Raw genomic sequence first — 26,537 nt, 5'->3', positions numbered from 1 at the left:
CATGTGCCAGGCTGACGCACAGGGAAGGGCAAAGCTGGCCTGCCTTTCACCACAGGCAGGGACTGTGAGCAACTCTCTGAACCCAGGTAGGCCCCTGGTTCTGGGCCTGCTGGCTCTTAGCAGAAGAAGACATCCGTCAAAGGAAACAGTCAGCATTTTAGCAACTCCCTTGCAGCGTTTCTGATGCCCCATATAACCTACTGAGGATGGTCAAGGCTCTGTGGGGACCCAGCAGGCTTCTGCACCAGTGCCTCCCAATACCCTGCTGTGGAACTTTCTAGTTAAAGAAGTGAGTGCAGAGGGGAAAGCAGTAAAGCCTTTCTCCTTGACAACGGGTGAGGTCCCTCCCTCCGGGGTGCACAGTGCACACCACCTCTGAGAGCCCCGGGACCCAGCGAGCAGTCGATGTTAACAAAGGGACCAAACACCTACATTCCAACAGGAGCATCTATTTATTGGTGTTGATATTAAGCCACTTCCCAGCAGTCACTGCTGTCATAAGAACAGAACTCAGCTTCTAAAGGTACTAAAGTAACAGAGACATCACAAACAAAGCACATCCATGACTGCAAACTGGCTTTTCTCCTCTGGTCAGGGTGATGGCACGTAGTGTCCCTTCCTGACCATGCCTCCTGGTCCCCACTGAAGCACACATCCTTCTGTTCAACTCTGGAGGACAACAGACCTGCGTGGAGCCTGCGTCCTCCCCAACCCGCTCCACACCCGTGACCTCAACCCTGAAGATGAACGCACTGAGCATCCCACTGGTGCTACCGACGCTCCGCCAGGGAAGCCACAGTCTGGTGAAAGACGGCTAGCACCAAAGAGCCGCTTCTGTTTCCTCGTCACGAAGTAAACACGACACTTTTTAAATTCTTTTTTGTAAGGAAAGAAAAATTTGTTTTTTTTAAAAAATATATGGCACTAGAGTGGAAAACTATACACCTGCATCCAGAGAAGCTTCCTACAGCCCTCAGAGCCACGCTCTGTCTCCTGTCAGATGTAGAGCTGGTGAGAAGCCAACGTGTCCATGAAAGGCCGCACCAGGTTGTCTGTGGAGAAGTAGAAGATGAGCCCGAAGGTGATGGAGATGGGGAGGGCAGGCAGGGCCTTCTTGAACACAGCCAGCAGCAGGAGAGTCAGACACAAACCCTGCAGGACATCAAGGGAGGAGAACGGTAACGCTACCATGGTGGGCGGAGCAATCCCCGAGACTGGCCTGAACTGAGAGAGACACGCAACTGTCTTTTCTAGATATGTGATAGCCCCTCAAGGGACACACGGCAGGTCCTCTCTCTCACACACCCCCCTTAGTCAGGACACCTGTGTGTTGGCTAAGGGTGGATATAGACATGGCCAGGCCACGTGGCATCCCCATCTGGGGACAGCAGTCACACAGGATGGTAAGAGTGTCTCTCTGGGGAACATGCATTCACAAGCAATGCAGATGAGCTAAAATGAAATCGTAATCCTGAGTTGCTTAGCCGCAGACACCAAGGAAACAGGAGATGCCATGTAATCCTGCCCTTTGGAAGCAAGCATGGCGGTGACCCTTTCTACCTCCACCGTTAGTGTCCAGGGTGAGGACAAGGCACCAAAGTATCAGCCTGCCCGTGGGACAATGGGTCCCAAGTCAGACAGTATGGTAGGAGAGGATTCTGGGACTGTCATCCTGTGTGGATATAAACAAGCTTTTCCGGGCACTGGACAGAGCGCCAGCATTAACTGTGTTCCCTGAGCACTGGATAGAGCATCAGTGTTAACTGTGCTCCCCCAGCACTGGATAGAGCATCAGTATTAACTGTGCTCCCTGAGCACTGAACAGAGCACCAGCATTAACTGTGCTCCCCCAGCACTGGATAGAGCATCAGTATTAACTGTGCTCCCTGAGCACTGAACAGAGCATCAGTGTTAACTGTGCTCCCCCAGCACTGGATAGAGCATCAGTATTAACTGTGCTCCCTGAGCACTGAACAGAGCACCAGTGTTAACTGTGCTCCCCCAGCACTGGATAGAGCATCAGTGTTAACTGTGCTCCCTGAGCACTGAACAGAGCATCAGTGTTAACTGTGCTCCCCCAGCACTGGATAGAGCATCAGTATTAACTGTGCTCCCTGAGCACTGAACAGAGCACCAGCGTTAACTGTGCTCCCCCAGCACTGGATAGAGCATCAGTGTTAACTGTGCTCCCTGAGCACTGAACAGAGCACCAGCATTAACTGTGCTCCCCCAGCACTGGATAGAGCATCAGTGTTAACTGTGCTCCCTGAGCACTGAACAGAGCACCAGTATTAACTGTGTTCCCTGAGCACCAGACAGACACAGCACCAGTGTGTGGACGGAGCACCAGCATTAACCATGCTCCCTGAGCACTGGACAGACACCAGCATTAACTGTTCTCCCTACCCAAGGCTTCCACCCAAGGAAAGCACAAGGCATGACAGTCCTTTCAGGGACTCTCCCAACAGCTAAACGGAAGCATTCTCTAAGATGGCATTGCAGGATATGTCCCCGGCTTGAGTAGCAGCCATCAGAGCCTCCAGGTTACACTACTGCTGAGGTCAGAGAACCCGGGATTCAGTGTTCTATGGGGTGCTGGTGGCACAGGGAACACCCAGCCATGGACTGGGCAGGGCATCCCTTCACACTCCTCCCTGGCTGTACCTACAGGTAAAGGCCTTCAGCTATTCCATCTCCCATAATCTTGGACAATCCACACAACCCAGGAACTAAGGGTTTCATCCAGACCCCAGCGGTGAGGTCCATGTGGTCAGTGAGATCGAAGCCTCTTGTCGCTCTCCGGGTGCTCTCTCTCTCAGGAGGGAGCATGCCTCAGTGACCACACTCTGGGTTGGGCAGCTCTCCCTTCATTGCCTTTGCCCGGAAGAGGGAAGCCTGCAGCTATAAACGCCCTGTGAGGACCCCAGATGTGTCCCCTCCACCATGTACCGCACTCACAATGAGGATGGCGATAAAGCAGGCCAGTGTGGTGTTCCAGTCTCCGTTGCCAGCCGCCGCCGCTTTGCCCACCAGGACGCTGTAGAAGATGAAGTCTCCCAGGCCAAGCTTCACGCCCCCTATAAGGAGAAAAGAAAGTGGCCCCTCATCAGTAACCTCATCAGGAAGCAGGCAAAACAAAGAAAAATGATGGAAGAGAAGGGCCAGGGCACCAGCCAAGGGACCCAGCCAAAGGGGCAAGATGAATGTGTCCCTAGGTAGCACCACCGCAGACCAGGAAAAGATGGGGGCGGGGACAAGGACCGAGTGACTGGCAGCCTAGGCCGAAGCCTGGAATTTAGGCGAGCCACTGGTCAGAAGAGAAAGGAGAAAGGGGCAACCACAGCTGCTGGGGCTGCAGGCGGCTGTGTGCTTTAGCATGGAATCTGACTACAGGTATTTTTAATTAAGTTTAATGTCACCACCCTCCAGAACACTGTAATATGGCGACAGCAGACCTGTGGAAGCTCCCACCCCGCTGCCCCGGGAAGTGGGCCATCTGGACTCGGGCACCTTACTTTCCTCCTCTTCTTCCAACTCTTCCCCTGGGTAGCCAGGAAGGGGGGCTTCAAAGGCTTCGGGGTATGAGGGCTCCCCAAAACTGTCATAGGAGTCTTCTTCTAAACACCCAGGAAGAAAGGACCACCGTCATCACACACCATGGGGGCGCGTGGCAGGGAGAGATGAAGGCATGTCAGAAGCTACCAAAATCCAGAAGATTCCTCAGCACCCTCCCATGCCCCCCCCCCCAACAACATCCAGCAAAAGTGAGGTGAAAAGCTGGCCATAGGATGGACAGTCCAGCTGTCACTTGCTCTAAGACAGGCATCAAAGTCTGGCTGTCAGATAATGTGACTGCTATTCTGAACCTTAACCCACAGAAGGTGCTCTCTCTCTCAGGCCAAGTGGGGTTCTGATGAGGGTTTCCCCTGAGTCAAGGCTGTGAGCCCCATACTCACCCATTTCTGGGTCATAGGGGAGCTGCAGTGCTCCCTGAGAGGAGGGATCCAGCTTTGCCATGCCCACTGTCCACACCATGGCAGCTACGGAAAGAGCAAAGGGACACACCTCAGGGAATACTCACAATTGCTGCTCCTGACCTGGGGGAAGTGGAGCCAGTCTGTGGCCCCGGGCAGCCTACACAGCCTCACCATTCTGCAGGATGTGCTCATGCTTGGCTGACAGAGGCTGTGGGGGCAGGAGTCCAGGCTGGGTGGGGATGGACATTTCACCTCTCTCTTTTTTGCCATCCTTTCAAATAACAATGGCAATGAACAGCTTGGTGGACTGTGTCTTCTTTTAAAATTGTCTTTTATCTTATTTTTAGGTTTCAGTTTATCACAAAAAGGGAGGCATGGAAATTATTCTCATGGTGAAGTAGCTCAGAACATCAGGAATAGGCAGCTTCTTGAGATGCCATTTCAACAGTGATTTCTGTCCACATACTTTCCAAGAATGTCACCATGTCTAAGTAAGAAATAACCCTGTGGTCTAGAGCTACTTTGGTGCCTCCGTGTTCTGGGAGATAAACTTGTCTCCAACTTCCACACTAACTGGCTCAATCCCTCCACCCTTTCCTTTAGAGTCCAGCATCACTGTTGCTTGCAAAACTGTTCCTTGAGACTCTTCTGAATGCATAATGCCACCTTTGGTTGCAATTTCAGCTGCCCTCCTTCAACCAATACTCTGTCAAACAGAAGAAACCTTCGAAAAGCCTATCATGATTCTTCCCACGGGAGCTAGAACCTAAATTGTCTTAAAAAAAAAAAAAAAAGCAACATAAAAATGCAGCCATGAGGGGTTGGAGAGATGGCTCGGTGGTTAAAAACACATATTGTTCTTGCAGAGGTCCCGGGTTCATTTCCCAGCACCCCACAGGACAGCTAACAAGCGTCTGTAACTTCGTTCCACGGGATCCAATGCCCTCTTCTGGCCTCTATGGGTACTGCATGCATGCAGGCCAAACAGTCCTGAGGCTGGAGAGCTGGTTCATGGTTAAGAGCACCTGCTGCCCAACCGTCAGAAGCAGAGCTCACACCCCAGCACCTTTAGCAAGCTAGTGGTCTTGTAAACACCCGACTCCAGCTCTCAGGGAGCTGATGTCTTTCTCCTGGCCTCTGTGTGCATGGGGTGTATTCATATTCATATGCTCACATAGACACACATGCACACACAAAATAAACATTTAAAACGTAATGTCTGTGGCTCAGTGGCACTCTGTATTCAGATCCACGAAACTAAGCCCGACCTAGCTCTTTCCATCTTACAAGACAGAAACTCTGTACCCACTAAACAGCTCCCGCCTCTTCCCTGCTTTAGATGCCGTATTCTCCACCCACTCGATTTTATGTCTGTAACTTTGCCTACTCTTGACACCACATGTGATCCTACGGCGCCTGCCCTTTGTCACTGCTTCAATTCACTTATCCCGGTGTCCTCAAGGTTCATCCACATGCCATCTCGGTCAGAGTCTTCTTGTATTCCCTGGTATGGGAACTCAGTACTTTGGCTTTCCATTCATTCTCTGACGGACACTTGGATACTTCTAGCTCTGAACTACCACGAATGACACTGATATGGACACAGTGTACAAATACTTGTTTTAGCCCCTGGTCTTCATCCTCTTGGGTACATGGGTGCTGTGGAAACTGCTGGATCACATGGTATTTACTGATTGAACTGCGACTCCTCACAGAGTCTGTTACTCCGTGTTTCTACTTCCCCAGTGAGATTTTCACACTCCACACAGCTCAAGGCCCTGGCTCAACACCACCACCACCTATCCCACCAGCCTGCCCATCTCTGCAAAAGGCAGTGGGGTCTTCCTTATTGCTTGGACACTAAGTACTGCCATTAACCTTGACTCTGCCCTACAACCCTGGCAAGTCCTGTTGCAAAAATGCCTCAGAATTCACTTCACCTCACAGTCTCTACCAGTCCCCTATACAAAGCACACTTGCCCTTCATGGGTTGTTTCTCGGCCTTCAAACTGGCTCTGGATCATGCTACTGTCCATGTACACTTTGCTCTCCACTTAGCAGGCAGTGTGATCCTGTGAAAGTGTTGGCCTAGGTCTTGCAGGGGCTTCCCGCTCCTTCAGGAAAAGGGCCAGTGTGTCACACCGTGTTCTGCAGGGCTTACACCGTCAGGACCCTCCCCTCACTACCATCCTCTCCTCCCATCTGCCCTAGCCACGTTGGACTCTGGGTGCTCCCTGAGCACACCCAGCCCAGGCCTACCTCAGGTCTTCGTATCTGCGGCTGTTCCTCTTACCCCAAGTGCTGGCCTCCAGATTTCTACCTACTGCTAACCCCTAAGTCAGGGCTCTGGCCAAGTGTGACCTATAAATGAGGATTCCCTCGCCATCTTTTGCAAAAGAGCCTCCCCTGTGGTCCTGAAGTCCTTGGCCCCTTGTCCATGCCTGGTCTTCAACGGCATTTGCTACCTCCTGGCTCACAATTATCTACTTCCTTAGTTCACCTCCACCCAAGACAAGGAACCTCCTTTGCACACAAGGAAGCACCCAGCCCGAGCACTCAGACTGGGGGGAATCATCCATCCCTCATTCTTAGAGCATCCCTGTTGTGCTTTCAAGCCAAGGGGCGTGCTGCTGGCAGCTCTCCATTCTAAGCTTGATTTCTCATGCGTTACGATTACCCAGATCTGCAGACGGTTTCCCAGGGACCCGTGGCATCAGAACCCAGAATCTCGGACTGTATACTTAGAGAGACCCACTGTCAACAGAGGGTGACCACTGCCGCGACAGGGAGAGAACTCTGTGAGCCCCAGTTCACATAACCTTGCTTCCTGTAAGACGTCTATGTCTCACACAGGGCCCACCACTAAGCAGGCACTCAATTTAAAATGGTGGCATCTGTTAAGTACATACATAAACCCACACCCTCTGACATGCCTCCCAGGCCAGAGACGATCCCTACGCCTTCCCTTCAGAGATGACCAACTTTCACTGCCCATGAACCCCCAGGAGAAGCAGGGTCCCCTGTCCTCCAAAGCTGCAGGACTGAGTGGTGGTTGCATGGCTCTAAAAAGCAGCAGGTTCATGGGGATATGACCTATACCCAGTGTGGGCTGCCAGATAGTGGACAGAATATGGCCACAGGACTGTCCACATCCCTCCAGTAACGCCCTTCCAACCCTGACTTCCAAACCTTCTTCCTGGGCAAAATCCAGCCCACCAGGGTTTCTAGAAGTAGACCCCTCCAGCAGGTGGTGGCCCTCATAATGCTGTCATGACTTGATCCTCACCTTTGGTTGAGATCGAGTACATATCCTGTTAACTATCAAAATCATGACCAATGACAGTGTCTCCACAAAAGGCTACCTGTTGACCCCCACGGTCTGGCACAGGCATGGGACCACTCACATGAGTATATCAGGGCAGGAAATATGGGCTCGTTTCTCTCCTGGGCAGTTTCCACCAGCATCCTTAGTGGTCCCTTAGGGCACAGCACAGCCACAAGATCTGGGAAAACAGAGATATCCTTGTCATATTAAAGGGGACCTTTATTCCCAAGCAGTGCAAAGAGGAGCCACCTCTCTGTCACCAAGAACCTAAGTGAGTTCCAGGGCACACCTTCCTGAAGGAATGGTGTCCCAAGCCCACCAAGCTAGAGTTTGCACTAGCTGGAGCCAAAGCAGGTAACCACAAAGTAGGGAAAGCAAGACGCCGAGACCCAGAGGACGGTCTTGGAAGTCCTACTTACCTACACCTCAAGATGTCTGTCCTTAAAATGGGAGTTGTGGCACTAACGCTACTTAAACAACAGCTAATGGCGAAGGTTGGAGATAGGCGTTGTGCACAGTGCACTCAGACTCGTCCTGAGGAACCAGTGGCTGCACGTCCTGCACGTCCACGCTTGATGAGCGTAATCGGCAGTTGTGGGCAGTGAGAGCGGGCACTTTGGGGGTGTATGTCCCAAGTATCACAAAGGGAGTCTGTGGGAAGGTCTTCTCAAGATAGGGGGTGAAATGTCCTGTGTGACTTCTCACCTGTTACCATTTGAATGTGAAATGTCTGCTATAGGCTTGTGTTTTGAATGCTTCACCTCTAGTGGGTGACACTATTTTAGGAGGCTTTGGACTCTTTGGGAGGTGGGGGCCTAGCTAAGGGATGCAGCTCACTAGGGGTGGCCTTTACTTTTGAAGGTTAGACCCAGCCCCTGGCTCCCATAAGCTCCCTGCTTCCTGGACCACTGCCAGGAGCCTCTGTCACTTGCTCCTAGTGAGCCAGGCTCCCTTGCCTCTGAAACTATGAGCCAAAATAAATCTTTCTTCCCTATATTGTTTCTGTCAATCATTTTGGTCACAGCAATGCAAGGGTGGCTAACTAAGACACCACTCCAGATTCACCCAGGTTCCCACCAGGCCCAAGCTACCTACCATACACAGAGATGGCACCCAAGATGACCCAGGCAGACCACTCTGGCAGGTACTTGATGAACACCAGGGCCATGAGTGCGCTGATCATGATGAGGTAAGCCTGCTGCAGCACCAGTGGTCCCTTCCAGTGAATGCATACCATGCCCACGGCTCCAAAATTCCAGACGGCCAGGAAGAGTGTGGGGTAGTCCATGGCCACGTTGTAGGTCTTGAGTACTTCCCTGCAGGTCCAAGGTGGAGCAGGGTATGGGACACTCGGGGTGGGGAGGGGTCCACACCCTAAGCTGTTTGATGCCCTCAGTCCCAATCTGGATTTTATTTACAACATTCCCATCCCCACGCCTAACCACGCAGTATTTTCTGGAATGTGGTGGAGAGTGTGAGGGACCCACCTGGAAAACCCTGTGCAAAGACAGGATCCTTGAAAACTGCTTTTCTTTGAGCCTCTGGGTTAGGCTGATATCCCAAATCAAAGGGCAAGAGGACAGATTCACTAGGAAGTACCCAGGCTTAGCCACGCCCCTCCCGAAAGCAGAATGCACCTTGGAGAGGTGTCTACTGGCTGAAAGTGCTAAGAAGGCTGTGCCATGCTTCCTTTAGGCTCATTTTAAATCAAAAGCCAGAAAGAAACGCGTGACCTACCACGGAGCCCACTCCTGTGTCAAAGCCTGGAGGCCTGGGCTCCTGGGGCAGCTGACTCTGAGGGTGAGCACCTTTCCCTGCCCGCTCCCTCTTATCTTATCCAGCTGTGTGCAGGGAGCGGCTGCTCAGCAGCCAGCACTCACTCACTCACCCGAGGTAGATGTAGGTGAACAAGAAGAGGAGCATGAGGGAAGACAGGATCAGCCAGCCGTGGATGAACTGACGACAGAAACAAGAGGGCCGTGAGCAGGACGGAGGTGCTCCAGACAGACAGACAGACACTTCCATCTGTCCTTCCCTTCAGCCACCAAAGCTGGCACTGGGTGGTGGTGGAGCAGGTAAGATGAAGGCCAATCCAGACAAAGAGTCAGGGACTCACTGGCTGCTGTTTAGACTGAGTGAACAGGGCAAGCCTCCTGAGGGGCTTGACAGAGGGAAGTCCCTTCCTGCTAAGATCTCCAGACAAGTACTCAGGAGAATTGCCCCTCCTCTCCTGGCTGAGCATGGAGGGGTCGAGGACAAGACAGGAGTAAAATGGTGCCACCCCCTCTCTGCCTCTCTTTACTTCTAAGGACTAACCTTGGTCATGGTCTCTGAGAGACCCAGTCTACCTGGAGGAAGGCCCAGGGCTGGGCTGCACACCCAGACTTATGGGAAGGGAAGGCATGGCCTCAGGAAATCTACTCACAGTCTTTACCCCAACTACGGCTTGTCTGGGCTATGTCCTCTGGGAACTTCCCAGTGACCCTGACTGAATGGATGGTGAAGCCACTTCTATGGGGCTGGCCATGTGACACACACTGACCACAGCAGGATCACTTCCCATGCTGTTGCTAGCTTGTTGTCATGTTTTCTATGTCTAAGCCACCCTCCCCGACATTCCTTCCACCGTTACCCCTCCTTGTCCTTTAGTACCTTCAGGGTATGTGGAAGCTTTGCCTCATTTACACGGGCAATTGCTACTGATGAGCTAAGATTCCATCATGGAACATTTCCTGATAGCCTCTCCTACGGTTCAACCCTCTATCACCCAGCTGGGCCGATGGCTGGCCCCCTCCCTGCACCATGGCCTCCTCCTCTCTTCCTTTTCCATACGCACAGCTGCCAAAACACAAAGGACCATGCTATGCCTGTGACACGAGTTTTGAAGAGGTAATGTCTCGCTCAACTTCCTGTTAGTCTTTACGGTTTCAAAGCCTGCAGCCTAAATCCAGTGTCTAAAAGTTGATGACACAGTTAGGCCTTTCTAGGTCTGTAACACCAGTTTAACTGGTGAAGCTGATGCAGGAGAATTGCCTGGTCAACTTAGCAAGACCTTGTCTACAAAAACTATAGAAAGTGGGCAGGAGAGATGGGTCAGAGGGTAAAGGGGCTTGCTGCCAAGCCTGAGGATCCGAGTTTAATTCCTGGAGCCCACAGAATAAAAAGGAGAGAGCTGACTTCTGACCATGGCAGGCACACACCCCCCCCCCCCCCCCCAACACACGTGTTAAGGGTACAGTTCAGCAGTGTGTGCAAGGTCCAAAATTTAATCCCCATTTGGGGATCTTGGGATGGGGAGTATGACATCATTGGGGATGATGTTGTCTATAACTGAGATCACATGGGTTGTGACTCTTCAGGACTCCCTGGGGAGACTCAAGGTCTGCAGGAGAATCCAGCCCAAAAGCTTCCAGGGTCAGGAGACCTTCACACAGCACACGAGCATCCCTGGCTACAGGAAGATGGGGAAAAAAAAAAAAGCCTAGAAAAAGTCTTGGGGTGAACGAACAAAAGCAGAACTTCAGAGGAAATAAAACTAACTTCAGAGCAGGAGAATGTGACAGAAATGCTGTGATTTGAAGAGCTCTGAAGACAGTGGGGGCGGGTGGGGGTCATGCAGTTTCAAAGTTGGCATTAGGTCACCTTCCCACGGTGTCAGAGAACATGAAAAGACAACCTACTCCTGGCTCCATCCACATCACAGCAGGGGTGCTCCAGGCCTCACCTTGTAGCATCGATACTTGTAGAGTACCACTAGGAAGATGGTCATGACCACGATGACGCTGATCATGATGAGGGTGTTCAGCACAGAGTTGAGGAGACGCTGGCCCACTGAGGGCGTGTCCTCAGTGAAGGGCGTGTAGATGCTGAAGAAGTCACCAGAAGAGCCTCAGTTAGAACCCTGGCATTGGCTGGGCCATCACTATCTGTATGAGTGGCCTCTGCCTCTAGGGCCAATGTCTTGGAGCACTCTGATAACGTCATGACAGAAAGGACAGACTGTATCCCTCTGAAACCTGGCTCCTCCACTTGACTCTCCCACTCCCAGGTCCTCAGCTCTCATCCCTACCTACAAGATTGGCTGCCTGCTTCTCCATGCAATGATTAATTTTGATTGTCACTGTGAGTGGATCTGGAGTCAACTAAGTAGCATCCTTCTAGGTGGGTTTCTGGGCAAAATTAACCCTCCCCGGGGTGGGCAGCTCCTTCTGTTGGCAGCCCAGGTGGAAAGAGGTTGGAGAGAGGCAGTTGCTCCCTGCCAGTGCGGGCATCCACCCTACTGTTGCTGCCGTTGCTACCCTTCGCTGACACTAGAACCTCAGCCTTCCCATGTGGACTAAAGACCAGTGGCTCTCTGGGAATCTTCCAGGCATTCAGCAACAATTGGGACTGCTGAGGTATCAGGCCTTATGGTCTAAGCAGCTATGGGGTTCTCTGCCTCTTTAATGTGCAGACAGCCATTGTAGGACTACCTATCATCGATACAGCAACCTAATATATCCCTTTACACTACTTTATTGTATAAGCCAATCTAATACACCCTTTCTCGTAACGCACTTTCATTGGTTCTCTTCCCCTAGGACAATACATTCCATTGCCATTCTGCAGCCTAAGACTCCCACACCCCCGGCTCCCCCAACTGCAGCCACAGGCACTGCCCCAGCTCTGGAATCAGTTCACATGTACCTTGCTCTTCCCAGCTCAGCCTGCCAGGAGCTATGCTGGCCCTGTCCTCTCAAACCCTTCCCCTGTGCTATTAGGAGCCCCCACAGGCTACAAGCATCTTAGGGGTGAGGACCTTCCCACCTTCTCTTTCCTAAAGAATAAAACTGATCAAAATCCAATCTGAACAGCAAGTCTCTAAAGACAAGGATGCTGAGGATGCAGTCAGTGAGGAGCCAGGGAGGGGAGAGGAAAGAGCTAAGTTAGAGAGCACTCCGTGCTCTATCCATTAAAGTAATAAAAGGGCCTGATACATCTTCCCTGGCTGCTGAAGTACGCTAAGAAATCATCTGCTCCAACCCTGCCATCTCACATCTAAGGGAGCAGAGACCCAGACAGGACATGACTCAACTGGGGTCACATGTGTTTGAGACACAGTGGGCCAGAACTAGATACTTGGTACATGGAGCTCAGTGCTATGGTACCAGAGCCAGCCTGTATTCAGATACAGCTTCGTCTTCGGTGAACACTGTGACATGGCACCTTTCATGTTAATTAGCCCACCTAATTCTCCAGGTAGCCCCATAATTAAACCCGTGACAAACCAGGAAATGAAGGCACACAGGTCAGATATGTGCCCAGACAAGTCACATGATAGGAGGCAGTGAGTCAGGGTATGAGCCCAGTCTTTGTCACTGCTCTCCATGGCCACCAGCACAGAGTTACAGGCACAGTAGCTGAGAGAGCCTATGACCCCCCAAAATCAATCACCACCCCAACCTCCCAATGCCAGCCAGGCCCCCAACTCACAGCTGCCCATTCTTCTCTGTGTAGAAGCGGACAGACTTGATGGTGGCGACCACCACAATCATGCACAGTGTGACAGGGACAAACAGCATGATCACATGCTTCGCCCCGTACTTGAGGGTCAGCTCTTCCTCCAGGCCCGGTGGCCGCCCGGGACCCCGACTGCAGGCGTAGCCGTCGGGGTCCTCCTCACAGTCTTCCTCGCTGTCCTGGCTCCTCTGTGGGAAACAATACAGTGAGGGCCACAGAAGCTCCCAGGGTGAGCTGCTCCTGCAGCGGCTTTTGGAAGTAGAACTGAGAAGGTTAAATGCTGTTTTTCAGACATGAGGAGTGTGAGCTTCGATTTGGGTCTCAGAACACATAAAGAGTTTAGGACAGTGGTAGAGAAGGTTTAGAGCTAGCCTGCATAGCCACACAAGCATCCATCAAAGACCCCTGCCCTTCCCAAGGCCAGGAGCTAAGGCTGCTAACCAACATGGCCACATTGGACAGGCTGGGTATGAGAAGGGAAACGGAAGCCAAACATTTTCGTTGGCTAACTAGAACGAGACTGGAGGGGACTTTCATTGAACATCGAAACACATGGCTCCTCCAGAACCAGTTCTCTGCAGGGAGAGCTCTAACCTAGATCTCCATGTGAGACCAAGGAGCAAAAAAATCTAGTAGACTGGAAACAAAGCAACTAAGAGGCTCAAACAGCCAGGAGATAAGAGAAGAAACTCTGGGGAACCTATGGATAGTGGCCTTGGACTGTGAGACCCCACTGAGGCTCACTCACAGGCTAAGCGATGAGAACAAGGAGCAAGGGGCTCAGATTTCAAGGTTAAGGATTAAGGGTGGCTGGAGGGGACAAAGGCCCTGGGCATGGAAAAGTTCTCAATTACCACAAGGAATAAAATTGAATGAGATCCAGGCAACCTCAGATGCGGTTTGCAGACCACGAGGGACACGGCAAAGTTGACTAGCGACTCTACCGTTGTCCTGGCCTGAGGTTGCAACAGTAAGGGTCACAGTGCAGCACAAAAGTCAAGCCTGACTCAGGGCAGCTCAGCTCTGGTTACCCTGTCTGGCTGCCTACCCAAATCCTCTGCTTCCAGTAGCTTTTGTCCTATCATCTTAATGTTTCCATGCCATTGGCCTGTCCCAAGCACCCAGACTCAAAGTACCTAAAGGTAGCAGCCTGCATTTGAAAGGCAGGTGAGAGGTGAAGGGAATTTGTCAGCCAGCCCACTGTATACTGCAATTGTGTAGTCTACTGCAAGCCCTTACAGATGAAGACACAGGTGGGTCATGGCCAGTGGACACCATTTTGGTCAGTTTTTACGTTTATCTGCTCTTCCCGAGTGGAAGAATGCCTGGTTTCATTCGTGAGTTAGTCAGCTTTCTCTCTCTATAACAAACACCTGGGATAATTCAGCATCTAAAAGCAATGGTCTCTATCTGTGTTGGATTAGCCCTGTTGCTTTGTGCCTGTGGTAACCACACTGTGGCAGAAACCATGGAGAGGTGCAAGCTGCTCACCTCATAGTCAGGACACAGAAAGAGAGGACTCTAAGAGAGACATACATGGTCCCCCAGAGAAGGGGAAAGGGACAAGATCTCCTGAGCAAATTGGGAGCATAGGGGGAGGGGCGCCCACAATTAAGCTCCACCCCCTCCAATGACCTGAAGCTCTCCACAAGGTTCCATTCCTTAAAGGTTCTACTTCTTCCCAAGCAGAGCACACTGGGGACCCCACTTTCAGTACTAAAGTCTTAGGGAGACATGTAAGACCCAACTTCAGTAACCAAGAAGACACAGGAGGCGGCTGGACACGGCTGGGCAGTTAAGAGCACTTACTGCTTGAAGGGACCAGCTCCCCATTTCGGCAGCCATAACAGCTGAACACATGCTTGTCTGACCTTGTCTTAGTCACTAAGAGGTTAGATACCTGCCTCGTGGCAAGGAACCAATCAGAAGTTAGCTGGTGGTGCTATGCTTTACGGCTCTGGGTGTGATTTACGGACAGGTGCACAGCAATGACGCACAGAGCATAGCAACCACCCTGGGAGGGCCTATGGGCCATAACAACCAGTTGACCAATCAACACAGGGCAAACCCTCCAAGCCTGGAGCCACACCAATCCTGAGCCTTGTGTACCCCTAGACATTCCCCTTACGCTGTCCTACAATATCTCTATGCAGATGCTTCGAGCTGTCTTTTCTAGCCATCCGCCATGGCAGATGGATGAAAGACCTGAGCTAACATGGGGTTAGCTCGTTAAACAACAATAAAGCCTCATGCAGTTTGCATTGTTTGTATCAAGCTTTCAACTCCACATGGTGATTGGGGTGGCTGAGGCCCTGGGCTAAGATCCTGGAGGCCTGAGCTTTCCAGGGGTCTTACACTGCTCTTGTAAGAGGCCTGAGTTCAGTTGCCAGCCCCCAGGTCAGGAGGCTCACCCCTATTTCTCCAGCTCCAGGGGCTATGATGCCTCCTGCTGGCCTCCATGGACACCTGAGCACATGCACATACCTCCACAGAGACATGTGTTAATACACATAACTAAAAACAAAAATAAATCTTCAAATAAAAAGACATAGGAACCTCATGGCCCTGTTTTGTTTTTCTTTTTCTTTCCCCACAATGGCTCTGTTTTCAGGCCAACAGTTGCTGGTGGGACCTACCCACTGGGCCATGTTCTCTCCATCCTCCGGGCCTGGCCTGCCCTCCTGGCAGGAGCGTGATGTGGGGCTCTCGGCTGACATCAAGGATGTCCGCTCATCGCACACCTCTTCCTCACTGTCAGAGGCCATGAATGTGAGCATGGTCCTGCCTCAGAAGCTCCTGGAAAATAAACACAGGGACCCTTGTTCCACTTTCCCGACAGGTAAAGGCAGTGGGGGGGGGGCAGCTGGGAGATGGCGGGCGGGGGTGGGGGGAGGGTTTGAACACCAGGCACAGTTCTTCCCTCTTACAACCTTCCTAGATATACATGTCAAAGAATTGCTGAAAACAGCAGTTTCAAAAGCCAGCAGGCCACAGCAGCCTTGTTTGTGACTGGCTTGAGTAGAATCCAATCACATGGAACAAAATGCCCAATCAGAAAAGTCCTGGTCACTCTGAACTGTCAACATGCTTGTTCAATCAATAAGCATCTGTGGAAAATCTACTCTGTGCATGGCTCTGGGGCTTTAATCTTGAATAAGCAGCAATCGTGTCCCAGAGGAAAAAAAATTCCAATATGACAAATGACATATCACAAAGGAACTTTATCTAAGAAGCAGAGATTTCATGTTTCCTGGAGAAGACTCGTGTTGGGGTTAAGTTCCTGCTGGGGGGACAGTAGGCAGGTCAGACTACAGCCACACCAAGGAGGCTCATGTCATCTCAAGAAAAGTTGGGTGTTGACACGTGTCCATCTAGCTGGTGACTGAGGGGAAGGACCGAGGCCAGGAGGAAGTGTCCTGATGATGGGGGGGGGGGTTTGAGTGGCCCAATGGGGAAGGCAGACTGTTGGGAGGAGCTTCTATGGGGGAGACATGGAGGATAGAACCTAAGATACTGGCCAGGCTGGACCAAAATGAGGAGAGAGACCTTACTAAGGAAGACTGAATGTGATCCAAAAACCCAGAGTGTCTGTGGGTTGAAAATGGGACACCATCCAGGGGTTCCTGAGTGTGGGGTACATGTAGACTAGAGTCTTAAGCTCAAAAAACATTAGCTAAGTCTTAGGAGCCACCCAGCCAGTAGGGGGACACAACCCCTGGAGCCTCCATCTCGGCCCCAGCTCTCTCTCTCTCCAGACCCTGCCTCCAGAAAGCCCACCAAGTGGTGGCTCCTCTCCTGCCTTTCCAAGAGTCACCCAGGAATTGCTTTGCTCTGTTTACTAAAACCTGATCCTATTAATTCAGCTGGATTTGGATTATTGCATCAGGGGAGGAACCCACAACCAGGGATTTTAAAAAAAATACTTATCAGTACCCACACTAAGGGATTGGGGGAAGGGAGCCTGCCCCCCCCCGTCCCCTGCCCCCCGCCCCCCCCCGCCCCCCCCCCGCCAAGAATTCTGCATGGTTCTCATGGTACTCTGTCTGACGAAGCAGCACCCTGTGGGACCGAGTCCAACTCCAGGTCCCTACATTTTGGGTTCAGGCACAACCTCTGGGAGGATGTGACTGTGCCGACGTCTGGGAGGACATTGCCACTACCAGCATCACCACCTCAGAGTTGAGCTTTATTCTATTGAGGTAGGAGCAGATCTGCTGTTGGCTAAAAGCTTGTCTCCAGACAAGTCACTCTTGGAATTCATGTGATCTTCAAGTGAGAAGACAGCCATCCTGGCTGTGGCCTAGATAATTCCCACAAGGACTTCCCCTCAACCTGCCACTACAAAGATAATACAGGGCCTGCATGTTTTACCTCTCTGATAGGGAAAAAAAATAAAATAAAATAAAACCTACTAAGAAGATACCCTCTGTCTTCACAGGATTTGCAAAGTGGACACACCCAGAGCCCCTAGAAGCTGCCTCTCAGGTTCTACCAGGCACTGGGAACGGGAACACAGCGGCAGAATGGCAGGGGCACAAGGAGGAGCTGCTGAGGACCCTCTACTACTCAAGTTCAGAGGAAACAGTGTGTTGCTGTTAGAGCTGGCTGACCTTGGTTGGGTCCTGAGGACTGAGAGGGACAGGGAGTGGGCCAGAAAGCTGTATGAGCGGAGACTGAAGGAGGCCGAACATTCTGGAAAGAGGAAATCATTCCCGTACATGAACAAGATGGGAACATAACATGATCTTGCCTCAGTACCACCAAGGGACTGAGGTGGAATTGGGTAGGGTAGACTATCCCAGGGAAGGGAGACTAATTCAGCCCAGTGTTAGTGTTCAGGCATCTGCACTGGCCTGGCCTTGGGGTTCTGACAGGACACACCCTCAGCTGCAGCCACTAACAGCACCACCTGTGCATATTTTCTGTGTTCCCTTTAAAAGGGCCCTGTCCACCTCCCATCCTTCTCTTTCTTCCCCCTCTCACTGACTGTTCCCCTCTCCTCTCTCTTCCCCCCTCTCCTATCTTTCTCCCCCTTTCTTCTTTCCTCTCTCCTGCTGCTCCTGTCTCCAGAGGCTGGTCTCCCTGCTTACCTTTCCCTTTTTATGATCTGTTTCCCCAATGAAAACCCCTCTGCTTGAACCCTGTCACATGGTGTCTTTCTCTTAAGCACAACAGCGGGTATCTCCCGGGAGGGTATCCCTAGGCTACACACCTGTCCTAGGTGGGTGTGCTCTATTGCCCTAACACTTGGAATCCTGGAAGCTCAACTGAGCCCAGGGCTTCAGGGGAGTGGTTCTGCTTCCTGGGGGCCAAGCTTTGGAACCAACAGTCTACCCAAGAGAACTCAGTTTAAGGGGACACAGCTTCACAGGCCTACTTGCCGTGGGCAGTGTGTTTTGAGACGGCAACTCTGCACCCTCACCACCTGCCTGGGGTGGGCCTGGCTCAGGAAGGGAAGGGAGCCTTTTTCACCCAGTGCCTTCCACTTCCATGTCCATGGGAACGAAGATTAAAACTGCACAGCTCTTTGTCCTGAACAAAGGACCTGGTCAGGCAGAATTAGGAAGAAAGGAGTAAACACTTCTCAGACTAGCAAAGTCTCCAAACAACACCTAAGGAGGGCTGGAAGATCTGGGTGTCAGATGCTAGGGTGTGTGTGTGAACTATACATATAGAACTGAAAACTCTGTGTGTGTGTGTGTGTGTGTAAACTATAGGTACAGTACTAAAAACAGGAAAACCTCAAAGCTACGCAGATTTAGACCTTTTGATTCAGGAAATGCTACTTCTTGGTATTTTATCTAAGAAAAATAAATTCATACAAAAATATGTGCTGTAGTTATTTGTAAAAATGACTGAAATTTCTGACTCTTTTCTCTGGCACAGGAACACCCCCCACCCTCACCCCTTATCTGCATTTCCACATCCTGTAGTTACAGATATCAGTGGTCAGCTGAGGTCCAAAAACATGAAATGGAAAATTCCAGAGTAATCAATGTGTACATTCTAAGTAGCTTTCACTACAGTATCGTTCTAATTGTCAGTTTGTTCTTATTAATCTTTTTGCTGTGCCCAATTACAAATTAAACTATCACAAGTGTGTATGTTCAGAAAACAAAACACGGTTTCCATAAGACTTGGTTTTCATCACCACTTTGGGCATCCGCTCATCAGAGGACAGATTTTCCTTGGCTTGTAAGAGGGCCCATTGCAAGTTCATCTGATGGGGACTATCACAGGACCACCAAAGTCTTACTTCAAACAACACTTAGTAACAATTAAAGTGAAGTTAGATTAAACAGGCTGTAAACATTCTCATAACCATCTGAATTTACACACACACACACACACACACACACACACACACACACACACACACCTGTTAAAACTATTACAAAACATTAAAAGTCATTATCTTTAGGCTGGGGTGATTGTGATTTTTTTCTTTGTATTTTTCTGTGTTCCTCCATTAAAATTTTTCAGACAGGGTCTCCTGTATCCCTGGTTGGCTTCTATCTTAACTATGTAGCTAAGGATGACCTTGAACTTCTGATCCTTCTATGTATTTCGAATTAAAAACCCAGAGACAGATATTGGGGTTCAAGCTGAAGATCAGGGGTCTTACCTCCACCTCAGACCAAAATGTATGATCCCGTCTCCATGAATCCTCCGAGTGCAATCCAGACCACATTGCTTGCCATCGAGCCTCAGACTGCAATTCGAGAGTGCAATCTCTCCACCAAAAACCAGACTGTAATCCTCAGAGTTCCTGTCTCCTCCTGCTTTATAATCCTCTCTACCCAGCCATATCACTCCCGTCTCCACCTCCCAAGTGCTGTGATTTAAGGTGTGTGATCCCAAGTGATCTCAATCACCTTTGAGTGAGCTATTTCTCTTTTAGACTGGATCAATTTTGCGTAGCTCAGTGTGGCCTTGAACTAACAGAGATCTCTGTCTCCTGAGTCCTGGCATTAAAGGTGTGTATCACTACTGCCTGCCTGGCTCTATGGCTGTGGCTAGTTTTGCATTTTGATCTCCAGAGGCTTTATTAAATCATAAATATCACCACACTCCTGCCTCAGCCTCCCAAGGGCTTGGATCACAGGTGTGCGCCGCTACACCCAATTTACACTGTGCTGGGGTCAGGCCCAGGGTTTACACACTAGGCAAGCCCTTTACTGAGTTACATCTCCAGCTGCTCTCATTTATTTTTTAAAATAATCAAGATGAGTTGCATCTTTAATCTACTGCTTTCTTTTTTTCTTCTTCTGAGATAAGGTCTCACGGTACAGCCCTGGTTGGCCTGGAACTAGATGCCTAAACCAAGACAGCCTGGAACTCAGAGTTCTGCTTCTGCTTCCAGAGTGTCGCGCCATCATACCTGAGAAGCTACTGATCTGTAAAAGGGAACAGGAGGCATCGACACATAGGGTTCCCTCTCTCTCCTGAATCACCAAGTTGGTCTGGGAAAACAGATGAGAATCCAGGAAGCCACTGACATTTTCTCCAAAGCCCTGAATGACAACAGATGCTTCTCCAACTGGCTCCCATTTAGGGTCAGCGAGGCCTCTCTGTTCTGAAGCCTAATGGCACTGAAATCCTCAGAGGGGAAAAAAATCACCACTCAAATGTGCTGATAAACAAACCCAATGGATCTGCAGCCACATCAGAGTGCTGCAACGAGCTCCTGGGGAGCCTGACTCAGCACAGGTGGGGTTGGAGCACAGCTCCTACCAGTGCTGACACACACTAAACCAGCCGGCACTCCTGCAGGGGGTCTGCAGGCAAACAGAGGGGTTGGGGTAGGGGGGAGAATGTTCTGGAAGCCGTGCCTGCCCCGTGGCTGTGGGATTAAGCACCCTCTTCGGACTTTTACTAGCTCTCTGACTGAAATCAAAATGTTGATTAGCTGAACTCAGGGAGCCTGCCTGCTGGTGCCTGCTGTTATCATGGAAACCGGGTGACCCAATTTCCTTAACCTGATTCTCACAGAATAAAAGCAAAGGTTTGCCCTAATGTTTAAACCCAGTGGCTCTGGCAGGAAAGACGTTTTAAAATGCCACAGAAAATTCCAGAGCCTTATGGAAAATCATGCTCCAAATCATGCTGCAAACTATATGGAGAGCTGTAGAGGCTAGGATTCCCTGACACCTTCCCAAAGGGCCTACAGAACAATGTCCTTGGCTTTCAAAAGGTCACCTTCTGTGGTCACATGGCTACTTCCCAGAATTCCATAACCCCTGGAAAGTCCCAGTCTTCTCTACGCTAGGGAAGGGTTTCCCCAATCCCGCAACACCCTGAGAGATCTCACAGATTCCAGACCTACCTCTATCCCTTCACACCTGACTGTGTAGTTGGCTGGTCCACCTGGCACTCCTGGACTTTGGGAGATCTCAGGCAGAACGGGAGTTAAGAGGGCCAGACCCAAGACCCCCAAGTGGGGCCTCGTGATCCTCATTTTAGCCTCTGGATTAAGCTCCTTTACCTATTTTTCTCTCGGAGTACCTGGGTTGGGGCAATTTTCCTCATTTCCTGAAGTAGCGTGGGGGAAGGGTAGTTAGGGGGAAGGGACAGGGAGAGTTGCCCCTAGCAAACCACCTTCAAGTAAAAACTAGTTTTTCTTTAAATGAGATACAACAGCCAGTGGTCAAACAGAGACTTGTGTGATATGAACCATATATCCTGGGCAGCTTCTGACCATGCAAGGTGACAGGAGTTTTTCCCCTTCTGGAAACAGACTTGGTTGCCTTGTAAGACAGGGGGTGTAAAGTGTGTAGCCTCAGTGGGTGTTCAATAAATGGGAGTTATCATGGAGACAGGAGAAAACACTGAGAGGGATTACTGAAGCTAACCAGTGCCCTTCTAAGGAAGCCAGAGAACTGCTAAGCCACCAGCAACATGGACGAGGGCCAGGCCTCAGGGAGACCCTGCTTCCATTCAGCCTCAGCAGGGCAATGGGAACATTTTGTCAAAGGGCTTGTCGATAGGATGATGTTAAAGCCTGGCTGAGTGCCTTATGCGCCATCAGTTGGTGCCCTGTTTCATAGTTCAGGAAACCAAAGCCCAGGGTGGAAGGGGGACTAAAGGAGTCAGATGAAAACCAACAGTTTACAGGTCTCCAAACTGCCCTCAGAACACCACTCCCTGTCCCAACCAGCCCTATCAGGTTCCCGCACACAGAGGCCGGGCAGCCACCCCCTCAGGCTTGTTGGGAGCACACTCGAGGTTAAGATGGCATGTGGCTGTCACAGACAAGGCTATATCTAGAAGTGCCCCCTGCCCACTCCCCGATCATGCCAGCTTACAGCCCTCAATGAAGTGTCTCTTGCACGCCCCCATCTCCCATTCCTGCAGGTCTGTGAGGCTGAAGATGCACCTGCGAACCCATGGCGACGAGGGGAGGAGATAGGGCTTTCCTGGGTCATTTTTAAAGACACTCGGGAAAGTGTCCTGACATGGGACTAGTAAAAGAAACAGAGACATTTTCATTGACTTGCCACACCCATCAAATCTGGTAGCTCTCTGTCCCTAGAAACAAACACCTAGGATACAATCTACATTTTTAAAAATGGTTTACTTTGCTTCAGTTTTACAACAGAACCCAGGGTCAGTTGGGCCTGTGGCTTTGGGCTTGTGGTACAGCAAAACTACTCACATCAGGCCCAGAAAGTAAAAAAAAGTGACACCCTCACACCTCCAATGACCAGAAGGCCTCTCATCAGACCCCATCTGTGAAATACCTGCAGGTACCCAGAGCAGTTATTCCTGAGCTGAGGGCGAAGAGATGTCTTTTTAAAGGCATGCTTTTAGAATAAGTATGTATTACTTTTACTTTTAAAAACATGAGGAAGCTTCTGGCTAAGGTGTAATAGGAAGGCGGGAAGCCTTTAGATTCCTTCATCTGCAAAAATGAGTAAAACAAGGCAAGCAGTGGCGGCACACACCTTCAAGCCCAGCAAGTAAAACAAGGCAGGCAGCAGTGGCAAACACCTTCAAGCCCAGCACTGGGACTGAACTCACTCTCTGAGGTCCAGGGCAGCCTGCTCTACAAAAGCAAGCTCCAGGGTAGCCAGGGATGTTCCACAGAGAAACTCTATCTCAAAACAAAAACAAAAACAGAAACAAAAAAGGTAAAGATGAACAAACAAGCAACCTGTTCTCTCAGCCAATGGACAGGCTACAGAGAACCGTCTCCTTAGTGAATGTCTCTTTCCTGAGGATTGACTTGGAATTATTCTTTTCCCAAGTGTTCCAGTGGCAGTGACATCATCCCTAAGCCTGGGGAGGAGACTGTTTGTGGACTGAGCACCACTCCCCAGGGGCCACAGCCCCACAACAGGTGGCAACAGTAGCGGAAACATTTGCTGTCTGTGGGGTCCCAGCTGAGCAGTGGCCTAACCTCAAAGCAACAGCTGAAAAAGAGCCACACAAGTTTTCATTAGAAAGATCCTTCTCCCTTTCTTCCTCCTTCCCTTCCCTTCCTCCTTCCCTTTCTCTCTCTCTCTCTCTCTCTCTCTCTCTCTCTCTCTCTCTCTCTCTCTCTCACACACACACACACACACACACAAAGAGCTTTGGTGGTTTCTTCTCTCCCCCTCGCTCCCTTTTGTCTCAGCTTTGATATTCTAACAGGGGAACTCACTATTACAGCCTGGATAACATTAAACTCTGGATCTTCCTGCCTCTACCTGCAAGTGCTGAGATCACAGGAATTTTGGTTTACTCAAACTCAGAGATCCGCCTGCCTCTGCCTCCGGGTGCTGGGATTAAAGGAGTGCCCCATCATGTCTGGCTTGTGTTTGGTTTCTTTGGGGGGCGGGAGGACAAGCTGCAGTGATGGCACTTGTCTAGAATCAAAAGCACTGGGAGAAAGAAGCTGAGGCAGGAGATTGCCATTAGTTTAAGGCCAGCCTTGGCTACATAAAGAGTACCAAACCAACCAGGGCCACACAGCAAAATCCTGTCGCAAAATACAAACATTTTTTTTCTCGAAGGTTCTCAGGCAGTTGTTAATAAAGACCTCACAGAAATGTTCTTGGTAGCAGTGTAGACACAGATAAGAGGTGCCTGTGGCAAGCCTGTGCACCACTCCAAAGGTAAAGATAATATATGTAACAATGTCCAAATCCTGCGCTGGCAGGCAGTTTGGTCACACAGCTGGGCAGCCGTCCCCCCCACACACAACTCCCCAGAACTCAGGTTCCCTGACTTTAAGAGAGTCATAATAACTGTTTCAGAGTCCCTTTAGTTTTGTGTCCTGTGTTTTGTTTTGCTTGTTTTCTGAGACCGTTCTCATTATGTAGCTCATGTTGGCCTGAAGCTCACTACACAGCTCAAGGTTGCCTTGAGCTCACAACCCTCTCCTTGCCTCAGTGACTGTGCACTGGAATTACAGACATTACCTACGTTCTTTAAAATTTTTCATTATAGTTTGTGTGTATAGATATTTTGTCTGCATGTATGTCTGTTCAGCACATGTGTGCCTAGTGCCCACAGAGGCCAAAATTGGCTTACAATTGGAGTTAGAGATGGTTGTGAACCTCCATGTTGAATATGGTCCTCTGGGAGTGCAGCCAGTGCTCTTAACTGCTGAGCCATCTTTTTGGCCCACTACTAAGTTTTTTATAATAACTGTAATAACCACTGAACAAAATGGCTTCTTATCATGAATGCCCAACTCCTAACACATGGGCATGTCACATGGCTGTTATACCAATAACCCGGAAAGGCCAAGTCTGGCAAGAAACTCACATGGGAAACTGTGTGCTACAGGCCTTCGAGCAGCCTGACCCTCTGGTTCCAGGCCATCAGACAGAGCAAGTGGCAGCCTCTGGCAGCATCCCTCATCCTGGCCTGTCTCAGCTCAGGGAGGAGAAACATTCATTTCCACATAAAAACATTTGGGGCCTGGGCATGTCAATATAGTAAGATATAGTTCTCTAAACCTGGCACAGCTTCCATCCTATCCTGTACCTCTGCCATCCCCCCTCTCTATTCCTGAGAGCCTGATCCAAGCCACCATCCTGGGAGCCGTGGGATGAACCTGGATGGATGGCCATCTCTGGGCTCAAGTCAAGACGCTGGGCCCTTCACAAACTGAAAACACGGGACCTGATACTGTTCCCAGCTCCCACAAAGCCACCTACTCCCAACGGGGAACCTGAGCCTCACACACCTGGAGCAGCTTACACAGAACCTTTAATTACTTTCAGAAGTCTTGGCTGAAGGCCCGGGAGGCTCATGTGTTCACGGAGGGCCTATAAAGACATCAGGTGCATCCATTCTGGACGCCGGAGTCTCGGTCCCCAACAGACTATTCTGGGGACGACTGTCCATTTTGAGTTAAATTGGTCTGCATCTGTTCTGATCTAGATCCTCCATCTGTAAACGGATGCAATTATTTCACCAGCGGCTCATCCCTTTAAAGGTGAATACCTAAGCAGAGATGCTAGCACATTTCCTCTAACTAGCAAAGCACTTGGGTCTGGACAGCAGAAGTAGAGGCCCAGGCAGCAGGCTGTAAGCCCGGCTCTACTGTATCTTAGCCAGGAGACCTTGGGCAACTGCACTTCTTAGTTCTGAGAGTTGTTGTCTCCCACCCTCCCTTTCCTCCCCTGGCCTCACGCATGCTTGGCAAGCGCTCTTCCATGAGCTGCATCCTTAGCCCTAGGCGCTGTTTCTTCATCAGTAAAATTCAGTGGCAACTAGATTTTTGCTTTCGAGCTCCTTCGGCTTCAAAGGCTTGATTCTGGGCGTCTCCCCATTGCTTTAAGAGACTTACAAAACACCCAAACACGGCTAGTAACAGAACGCCAGCCTCAGAGCCAGCCTCTGGCCCTGTCCTAAGCCCCGCTCCTCACACAAAAAGTCCCCACTCCCTCGTCATCCGTAGCAGAGCCCAGGTGGACCAGGTTAGGTCCTAGATAGCAGAGACCAAAATGCATAGTCAATACAGCCGTGAGACCCACGTGCACTGGCCCTTTAACACCTCGCTCCGCGCCTACCCTGCCTGCGGCTCCCGAGGCAGGAAGGGACGCTGAGGACACCCGGACGCTGCCAGAGGCCCAGGGCCGCTTCCTACGCTCCTTCCAAGCCCCCGGTTCTGGTCCGGCCGCACTGCCGCCTCCCCGGCGCCTTCTCCTCGCCCCCGCGCCAGCCAAAAAGGCCACGATCGCCGCCGGGGCCACAGCCTGGATCCCGCACCCGGGTACCCCGAGGGGGCCTTGCTGCAGCGGTCAGGGGCGTGCGCAAGGAGGGCCTGGCTGCATCCGGGCTCTCCATGATGCTGGCTACCCGCGATCAGTGACAAGGTACTGGGTCGCTCGCACCCAGCCCCCGCCCTCGGCTCACCTGCTCCGCCGCGGCGCAGGGTAGAGTTTACGCCGCGGGCGGAGCGCCTCTCAGGGGCTAGCGCCGGCCCCGCCCACTACCCGGTTCGCCCACGCCCCGGACACGCCCTCGGTAGGGGCCCGCCCACTGATCTGGCTCCGCCCCGTCCCATCCCCTGGGCGGTGCCAAGCTACCCCCTTCTCCCCGGTGCACTTGGCACCTCCCCGGGTTTAAAGAGATACACTGGGTTCAGAAGGTCCAGGCCCGCGCGGTGATTCGCCCTGGAGACCGCGACATCACACTGACTTTGGAATTTGAAGTTGGGTAGTGCCTTTCCTTTTCTTAGGTGCCTGGCAGTGCCACGGGACAGGGGTTCGGTATTTGCTTTGTAATTTTAGGATGCTCGG

General features: G+C 51.0%; 1 protein-coding gene across 4 annotated transcripts; it reads right to left on the bottom strand.

Moving 5' to 3' along the window:
- Window positions 1-429: 429 nt before the first annotated feature.
- Window positions 430-26,255, bottom strand: Psen2 (presenilin 2). Of its 4 annotated transcripts, none has more exons than XM_027418845.2 (11): window positions 26,152-26,254; window positions 15,438-15,597; window positions 12,775-12,989; window positions 11,027-11,168; window positions 9,191-9,258; window positions 8,398-8,618; window positions 7,382-7,480; window positions 3,957-4,040; window positions 3,516-3,617; window positions 2,959-3,077; window positions 430-1,152 (listed from the first exon to the last, which is right to left on the bottom strand). In XM_027418845.2, exons 2-11 carry the CDS (start codon window positions 15,576-15,578, stop codon window positions 997-999), a joined length of 1,347 nt encoding a protein of 448 aa, XP_027274646.1. In that variant the 5' UTR covers window positions 15,579-15,597; window positions 26,152-26,254; the 3' UTR covers window positions 430-996. The 4 variants fall into 4 exon arrangements, with proteins under 4 accessions (XP_027274646.1, XP_027274648.1, XP_035301361.1 ...); XM_027418847.2 differs by lacking the exon at window positions 26,152-26,254 and adding an exon at window positions 25,806-25,829; XM_035445470.1 differs by lacking the exon at window positions 3,516-3,617 and having other exon boundaries at window positions 26,152-26,255.
- Between the last annotated feature and the right edge of the window lie 282 nt (window positions 26,256-26,537).

This window comes from Cricetulus griseus, chromosome 5, assembly GCF_003668045.3.
Source record: "Cricetulus griseus strain 17A/GY chromosome 5, alternate assembly CriGri-PICRH-1.0, whole genome shotgun sequence".
NCBI lineage: Eukaryota > Metazoa > Chordata > Mammalia > Rodentia > Cricetidae > Cricetulus > Cricetulus griseus.
The sequence above is the reverse complement of the archived record's forward strand: the minus strand, read 5'-3'. Positions and strand labels throughout refer to the sequence as shown.

Excerpts from the sequence above, each read along its gene's own strand:
- Psen2 (XM_027418845.2), bottom strand. The coding sequence starts at position 15,578 with ATGCTCACATTCATGGCCTCTGACAGTGAGGAAGAGGTGTGCGATGAG. Across the intron at positions 11,169-12,774 it reads ACAGAGAAGAATGGGCAGCT|CATCTACACGCCCTTCACTG; the intron begins GTGAGTTGGGGG and ends TGACTTCTTCAG. Across the intron at positions 9,259-11,026 it reads ACAAGTATCGATGCTACAAG|TTCATCCACGGCTGGCTGAT; the intron begins GTGAGGCCTGGA and ends TTCTGTCGTCAG.